Source organism: Nannospalax galili, unplaced genomic scaffold (genome assembly GCF_000622305.1).
Source record: "Nannospalax galili isolate Female #2095 unplaced genomic scaffold, S.galili_v1.0 scaffold412, whole genome shotgun sequence".
Classification (NCBI taxonomy): Eukaryota; Metazoa; Chordata; class Mammalia; order Rodentia; family Spalacidae; genus Nannospalax; species Nannospalax galili.
The window spans coordinates 1,622,359-1,631,325 of record NW_008331547.1 but is presented as its reverse complement, the minus strand read 5'-3'; the positions used below and the strand labels follow the sequence as shown (position 1 = coordinate 1,631,325).

The 8,967-nt window shown below is 42.2% G+C and overlaps 1 protein-coding gene across 1 annotated transcript in view; it reads left to right on the top strand.

Annotated features, from left to right (window-relative positions):
• Cdkal1 (CDK5 regulatory subunit associated protein 1 like 1) overlaps positions 1 to 8,967 on the top strand; it is a 651,069-nt gene that overhangs the window by 510,938 nt on the left and 131,164 nt on the right. The window contains exon 11 of the mRNA XM_008826690.2: positions 68 to 130. Coding sequence (XP_008824912.2) covers positions 68 to 130 — 63 coding nt within the window. The remainder of the gene's footprint in view (positions 1 to 67; positions 131 to 8,967) is intronic.

Sequence of the window (8,967 nt, the reverse complement as noted above, 5' to 3'; positions counted from 1 at the left end):
TATATATATATATAATGTATTTTTGGCTAGCTATTGATTCAAATGTTTGTGTTTTTTTCTTCCACAGAAAAAGCAAAGGACAAAAGATCTTTCCCGGGTGTTTCACTCTTACACTCCGTATGATCACAAGGTAGGAGAAGTGTGTGATTAGTGCATTGTGTGTTAGAGTGCTGGTGATAACTACTGTTCTGATTAAGAAACCACCTAGGACTAGTGCTTATCTGTGGTCCCTTCTCCTCTCAGTTTTCACCAATACATGGTGGTTTTGAATTACAGTTACCAGTACATTTATATTTCTTTTTTTGATCTTTTTGAGACAGGGTCTCCCTGTTCCTCCAGCTGGCCTGGAGTTCACCATGTGACCCAGGCTGGCCTTGATCTCACAGAGATGCACCTTCCCTCTGCCTCCCGAGTGTTGGGATTAAAGGCATTTGCCACCATGCCTGGCTTTTCATTTATATTTCAATTTAAAATGTTCAAGTTCTATAAATTAAACACAGTATTTGTGAACTGAAATGCTCCCATTTTATTCATGTTGAAGTCTTGTTACAGAGAGCTGCAGCCACAGCTCAGTGGAAGAGTATATACCTAGCATGTGTGAGGCCCTGGGCCCAGTCTCCCACACTGCCCCTAACAAAACAAAATCTGGTTACATATTGTTGGTGAATGTCAAATTGTGAAAATACAGGTTTTGATGTTCTCTTACAGTGGAGGTGATAATTTTTTTTAGTTGATTCTTTTTTTTTTTTCCTTTCCAAGTACTGGAATGAGTGAGTAAATCAAACCAGGCTTTCAAATTGGTGACCGGTTGACTATCAGCTCTGGGCTCTCCATCGTTCTATTCCTTATTGTGCTAAGTAAATAATTGTAAGCAGCAGCAGCAGCAGCAGCATACAACATTCCTCTGAAATGTCAGTTCCGAGGCTGTTGTGCATAAGACCAAGGTGTCAGGGCTCCACTCACCCTTCTGCTGCTCTGTAAAGACGGTCGCTCCTGTTGAACTGCCCACACTCTCCACCCTGTGCATTTGAAGAACTCCTAGGCATATTTTTACTTATAAGCATTTTACCACATATTTGTAAAAGATAAGGACCCCTTTAAAAAGTACAGAATCCATGCATTGAGAACCATTTTTAGAAGAACTCTGTGTGTGTGTGTGTGTGTGTGTGTGTGTGTGTGTGTCTTTTTTAGATGGGGTCTCGCTATAGCCACAGTTGACTAGAAGTCACTATGTAGACCAAGCTGACCCAGATCTCACAGAGATCTGCTTGCCTATGCCTCCCTGAGTACTGGGATTGAAGGTGTGGACCACCACATCCAGCTTTTAGGGGAACTCTTAATGGCCCACGTCTTCATGGGGAAAAAGTTTTCAGAGACTTGTATGAAGCTTCTATGTCATGTAAGGATCCAGTAAATCTCTTGATTTGAGGTGATTTCAGAAGCAAACAAAGAAATTGCACAGCCGCAGTGCTAATATAAACTTAAGTCTATCTCTGTAAGTTTGCAGGCAGCCGTGTGGTGGGATTTTGTCAACTGATAATGGATGCCACAGCTCTTTTCCTCAGTGGAGAATGCAGAGATGTCTGCAGTCAGGAGGAACTTAGAAGTGAAAAGAATTTAGTTTCTAGTGTATGACAAGTGACTAGCTGACTTAAGCAACAAAAATTTCTTGAAGAAGTGTTTGTGCTTCATGGAGAGAGGGGACACTGAAAATGCTACTATTTAAAAGTAATGTTTTTCTTTTATTCTCTTATTTTTTATTTTGTGTATGAGTATATTGTCTATATGTATGCAGGTGCACCTGTGTCATGCAGTGCCCTTGGAGGTCAGAAGAGGGTATTGGCTCCCCTGGAACTGGAGTTATAGATGGTTGTTAGCTGTCATGTTGGTGCTGGGAGTCGAACTCAGACCCTCTGCAAGAGCAGCCAGTGCTCTTAACTGCTGAGCCATCTTTCCCACAAGAGGGGAGCTGGTTTGATGAGACTGGAGCCAGCAGCGAATAGGAGTGCAGCTGGAGGGAAGGTGCCTGGCAGTCATGGACAGCCTGGAGCTGAGATGAGACCACAGGGGATGCTATAGTTTTCAAACATGAAGCTGTTTCATTAGCATAAGAGCAATGAAAGTTAAAGTTGGCATTTAACCACAAGTTTTTAACAAGCATTGGCAAATCAGAGGTTCACCTGACTTGCCAGAATTTTACCTGCTCCTGACATTTTTTAATTCATAGTCAAGGAATTCCATTCTTCCTTGACTAGGACTCTCAGCGTAACCTAGCCATCTGCAGCTCCTCCCCTCCAGGCTTCCCCTTCATGTCCTTGGTGGCGCTGTATCAAAGTCCGTCAGATGGTTTTGGGCTTCACCTTGTGAGGACTTCATTCCCCTACAAATTAGTCATCAGGCAATGAAGAGTCAAATATAAATGCTAGAGGCAGTTCCTTCTGCTCTCAGCTTTAAGATGGTAGTAAATTACTGTAAGTAGCTAGCCTGCTCCATGAGCAATTTTGAGACCTTAAGCTTGGTCTGTTGGCATTATCTTTTATTCTGTATGTTGTAGAGAAAGAAAAGGGGAAATTCTGTTGTAGGCAGCTCCAGGCCCTGACTACACACCTCCCATTTTTCTCAGTTCCAGGCAGGCAAATCTTAACCAAGGTACTTTTTCCTTCGTTGTTGATTGAAATGTCCACAAAGGCTGGAGCCTCAGGAAGACACTGCACTGTCTTCTCAAACATGCTTCCCCCACCATAAATAAACTACTAGAAGGCTGTGTTTCAAGTTACACTGTCATCTTAATTACCCAATTACAGTCAAGCAAATTAGTTTTCTAGGCAGATAGGTTTGAGTGTAAAATGCTTTACAAGATGTGGTTGAAGTTGGGTCAAATATCTCATGCTCAATGAGATTTCTGGAGCAGTCTTTAGAAAAATATACACATGTATTGTAAATGAAAGCTTATATAAAATAAAATATCACTTGTCTGGGAACTGTGCTCAAAAAAATTCCAAGAGGGAATGGATGGGGTGCAGTGAAGAGGGACCACGTGCTGCTGATTACAGAAACGGAGGCAGCCTTGTGGGTGTTCGCGTCTCTGTGTGCTTTTCTATATGATTGAAACTTTCCATAATACCAGAGATGGGAGAGTAAAATAAACCCGGACCTGGTTCTGGGGGAAAATCTTCTAATATTCTTTCTCTCTTTGGCTGTCCTTTTAATGATAGTTTTCCTTCCGATGTACTTTATGCCAAAGGAGGAAAACAGCATTGCAGCGGGCTCGTCACGTCCAGTGAGCTGAGAGATGCCCAGTCCTGGGCTTTGCTTGGTATCGGTTCCTGGGATTTCACCCCAGATGACAGTGGGCCACTGAAATGATAGCCTCACCATTGGAAAACTGCTAGCGCAGCTGTCACTGCAAGGAGTACCTGACACATCAGCTTCGTCTTGGTCCCCCTCAGCCAGGCTGAGTGCTGCCAGACCACAGACGCAGGAAAGTCACCAGGTTAAACAAATACGCTCTCTGAGTGAGGCCAGGTATACTTCTTAATCCCATGCTAAAGCCATTGTGTAGGCAGCAAATGGTCAGTTGTCTTTCTCTTAAATGCTATTGCAAAAAACAAACAAAGCTGAAAGACAAAACGTGCACCAAGTAGGTACTAGGAAATACTTCTTAACTTGGAGTGTTGCTGAGACCGGGAATTTCATTTCAGATAGTTGTCTCTGGTTCCATATCCTTTAAAAAAAATGTCAAGAATTCTTATAGTAGTAACTTTACAAAAGCAGACTTGTTCAAGGAGACTCTACCAAAGCTAATTCCCTTTATCTCTTCTAATAAAAGGGAATATTGGGAAAGACGATCTAAAATAGCGGGTAATCTGGTTGTATTTTATCTCCTTTTTTCCTCTGTTATTTTAATAAATAAGGCTTGTTGTTTCCAAAAACACCATACTACCAGGAGAGGTCACCCTGCCACAGACCTTCCAAGTCACACAGTATCAACCTGGAACTGAATTTTTCTTTTTTGTAAGTCACAGGTAGATCATAGTAGCTGCAATTAGAGTATGTATGTTAAAGCCCTGCACATCAGCGTGTGCTTTTATTATTGGTGTCCTGAAGAAAATGTCCATGTAAAAGATCCATCTCTCTTTTTCTTTTTTCTTTGTTAGATTTTATCAGAATTTAAGTGTTCAGGAGAAAACTAAATTTATTAGCTCAACCCAGATGTTTATAATCTGCTAATGTAAAAAAGTCACTATAAAATATGAAACTTTCTTGAAGGAAAAAAGTTAGAGAACTCCCTTTAGGTCTTGAGCAGTTTTTAACTTGTGTAGACTTGAGATCTAAAACACAGTTGGTCTGAGTGAATTAATCCCTGTCTCAGAGCTGGAGGAGCATTTAGCAGGCTGTCGCTCCCACATTCTGCGGCCTTGGTGAAGGCCACTTCTTATTTTCTTCTAGCAGCTTGCTGTGCTAATAATTTTCCTATGCATGTAGACATCAGTCAGTGGCCAGACTTCAGAAAAAAAATCACTCTACATCCTCTGTGTTGGTAAAGTGGGCCTTTTGTCTTTTGGCAACACCATTATTTTAATATGTCTTTTACACACAGATGTATTTCAATAAAATTGTAAATGAATTCATGTGTCTCTGAAAATAGCTGTGCATGAAGGTACTGGACAAGTTCACCTCTGATTAGAGAGAGAGAGACGGTCACTGCTTGGTTCAGCCTGAGATCTAGCAGCAGAGCCTAAACCAGCTCAGAATTTGCAGAAGAGTCTGCCTGGCCCAGACTGCTCAGAAGATGGTTTAATTCTCTTCCCTCACCTCATTTTGCCTTCCATCCCTCATCTAGCAGTCCATCCTTTTGTTTTCATCTAACCAATGTACATGTCTGGTTGTTCAAATTACACAGTCAGCCCCATCAGCAATTTTTAAAAAAGGAGAAGGAGAAGGAGGAGGAAGAGGGCTGGTTATTACTTCAAGAATTCAGAGCTCCAGGAAGAAGTGACAGTCTACTAAATGAAAGCAAGGCTAGGCTCTGAAAACTGGCAGTTGTTAATGAGAAACTCTGAAAGTACTGCTGCTCAAGACCACTTAATTCAGACCCCAAGACCCAGATACCCTCATACATCTTCTAATCCCAGGATAGAGCATGAGGACTAGCTGACATCAAGAAACAAATGATGTTTTGTTTGAAAATGGCAGAGATGTATACACTCCTATTTTTTAAAACATTGGTATTTTAGGAACAAATTATACTTATCTTAAAAACATTGAAGGTGGCTGGAGAGATGGCTCAGCGGTTAAGAGCACTGACTGCTCTTGGCAGAGGACCTGGGTTCTATTCCCAGCACCCACATGGCAGCTACGAACCGTTTTTAATTCCAGTTCCAGGGGAATCCAAAGCCCTCTTCTGACCTCCATGGCATTGCATGACACGGGTGCACTCACATGCATGCAGGCAATACATTCATACACATAAAATAAAAATACTAAAATATTTTTTTAAACAAAACTTTGAGGAAAAACTCATGCTTAGACAAGGTTTGGGGAGACAAAGTATCACCTTAGACAGTGCCTGGACATGTATGAGTGAAATGAAGGACGGGGACCCGTGTGACTCCAGCTTATATTTATAAGTATGGAAAGTATGAAAAATTTTGAGAATTACTATAATTTTGTCTTAAAGTGTGTTTTAGGGGCTGTGTAGGTCATTCTGTTGGTAAAGTGCTTGCTGTGGAAGGTTGGGGATGTGTTCCATCTCCAGAACCCATGTGAAAAATCTGGGTGTGGTCTCACATGCTTTCAAAATTTTTTTCATTTACTATTTTTATCTTGTGTGTATGAGTGCATTGCCTGCATGCATGTAATTGTATCCATGTCATACAGTGCCCATGGAGGGGAGAAGAGGGTGTCAAATCCCCTGAAACTGGAGTCATGGACAGTTGTTAGCCACCATGTGGGTGCTGGGAATTAAGCCTGTGTCCTCTGCAAGAACAGCCAGTGCTCTTAACCAGTGAGCATCTCTCCAGCCCCAGCACATGCTTTTAGTCCCAGCACTGGGAGGTGGAGGTAGACAGATCCCTGGGGTTCGCTAGGTTGCCAATCTAGCCTATTTGGTGAACTCTAAGCCAATGTCTCAAAAAAAAAAAAGGTGGATAGCTCTTGAACAACACCCAAAGTTGACCTCTGACCTCCACAGCAAGTGTATACTCCATATGCACACACATCCAATCCAAGTGCACCCATATGAACTTGTGCATATGTGCACCTGTATGTCCTATGTACACACAGGGAAACTATTCTAGGGGCTGGATGGATAACTCAGTAGTAGCCTAGTATGTGCAAGGCCCTTAGTTCACTCTTAGCATCACATTTTTTTTAAAAAAAGCAGAGGAGTAGAGAGATGGCTCAGCGGTTAAGAACACTGGCTGTTCTTGCAGAAGACCTGGGTTTGAATCCCAGCACCCACATGGCAGCTAACAACTGTCTGTAACTCCAGTTCCAGGGGATCTGACAGCCTCTTCTGTCCTCCATGGGCATTTCACGACACGGATGCACTTACCTACATGCAGGAAGTACATGCATACACATAAAATAAACATAAAATATTTTTAAAAATTAAAAAAATTTTAAAAATGAGTAAGATTACTCTTCAAGTAAAGTAGAATAGTTGTATTTACTACATTTTCTTGTGTGTGATGGCTGTTTCCCTCAATCCCAAGGTGGCCACTGTGTTATCAAGCCCTCATTCTCCCCTGTCCTCCAACTTTACGCAGCATCAAAGTGCTGTGAGTTGTTCTTCCAAACGGAGATGGAATTTGGATCCCCGCCTGCTGGCCCTGTGGAGCCTTGAGCTATCTGCTGTCTGGAAATAGCAAATCCAGTTTTTAATGGATCCGACACTCCACGGAAGCCAGATTTCTCATGGCACATGCAGATAAAGAAACAAGCTATTGATCTGGCACGTCGATGCCATGCTTGAAACAGTTCTGCGGCAGATTGCCCAAAGCCACTTGTACATGTAACTCGGTTTCCCATCTTTGACAAAGACTAAAAATGGTTTAAATGTAATTTTAAGAATGTTGCTATATATCAGGAGATTTTACATAAATGTCTAACTGATGGCATTTTCTTATTGTTCTACTGACACATGTCCATGCTCAGGTTGTGGCCTTGGGATACATGGACGTGAATCCTTGAGAAAATATTAAACTTATTTCCTAAACTGCACTCTGAAAGTGGTCCAGCAGCACCATAAAAGCAAGTCGGGGCAACTCTTTGGGTACAAAAACTGCTTCTGTTTATTAAAATGCCTCCATCCTTGAGATGGCCATGTGACTGTCAGCAGTGCCACAGTCGAAGCTCCACTGTTCACCATCACACAGAGTATCTGATCTGCGCTAGACTCTCCCAAAGCCCCACCTCCTCTTAACTGCATCATGTTATTTTAAGTAGCAGATCTTGTTTCCTTGAGCCTAACTTTGATATTGTATGTATATGTTTTCCTTTTAATGAGGCACTGTTATGAGATTAGACATTCTGTTGTACAGAATGGTTTAGTTTACTAATGCCGTTGCAGGGATGGGGAGGTGGATAAAAGTATGTTCATATGCAGCAATCTTGATGCTATTCAAATGAGGCATCCAGGACCTTCAGGTAGCAGGATTCTGTTCTACTGGACACCCGGAGAAATGACAAAGAATGCAAACCAGGTCACTCTTAATTATGAGTGCAGTAAAACAACCATCAGAAGCCCACCACGCTCACCTCTCAGCTTCCTATGCAAGTAGTTTACTCGGGCTTCACATCAGCTCTTGAAAGTGAGTCCTGTTGGGCTGATGAGATGGCTCAACAGGTAAAGTTGCTGCTGTGTAAGCCTGGTAGCCTGAGTTCAATCCCTAGGACCCACATAAAGGTGGAAGGAGAGAACCAACTCTAAAAAGGTGTCCTCTGGCTGCACATGGGCCATGGCACACATGCCCACAACATATCATGGACATACACACATAATAATAAATAAATGTAATGTGACTCCTCTTGTGCCCTGTCCCACACATGAGTAACCTGAGACCCAGAGAGGTTAAGTAATTATTATAGGTCATATAGCTAGACTTCCAGTGCAGTCTTGCTTCACTATATATGTGCATCTTTTTTTTTTTAATTTTTAAAAATTATTTATTTAATAACAACATACTTAGAAGAAGCATATCATTACAACACAATTCAATAACGGTTTCCTGAGGTAGGATGCATCTCTTTCAAAATTGGCTGTAAATTTTTAGGTTTACAGTTGAATTATTACGAGAACCTTGAGAGTGAGTAGGAAGGATGGACTGGCAGGTTGGCAAGCTGGCAGGCTAGTAGGTGAGGTGACTAAGCAGTCAGATATTCCTGATCAGGGCCAGTTTGGGGGGAAGAGATGACCTGCTCCTGCTGTGAGAACCCTGGGTTTCATCCACTTCTCTACCAAGATATTTACCAAACTCTTAAACAAAAGACTAGCAACTCCTCAAAGACCAATTCTGCCCTCTGTGATTTTGTAAAGTTCATCCCACCTTGCATGTCCTTTGTCCTGCAGAGTTTGGATCTGGCCTGAAGTGTCTTAGCTGTCTTTCTCAATTCTGACAGTCTCATAACTGTGCTGTCAGCATTAATCTTTGTTCAAGTTCAGACCTGGACTGATCTTCCTCCTTACTGTCTGAAACTCTCCTCAACCCACAACTCCCCTTGGGACAGGCCTTTGTAGAGCCAGGAGTAGGCTGCTGCTGCAAGGCGGCTGGGTGGAGCCTGTCTTCAGCAGCTTGGAACTAGAATGTGTCCTCTGCTCCCAGGGGCTCTGTGTTTAAAAACAGCACAGGCAACCCTCCCTGTGCTGGTGACACACAGACTCATGAGGGTGAATAATCATTTTGATAGTCATTTTGGGGGTAAGCAACAGAACAGTGAATAAAAACTCATCTCCAACTAAAAATA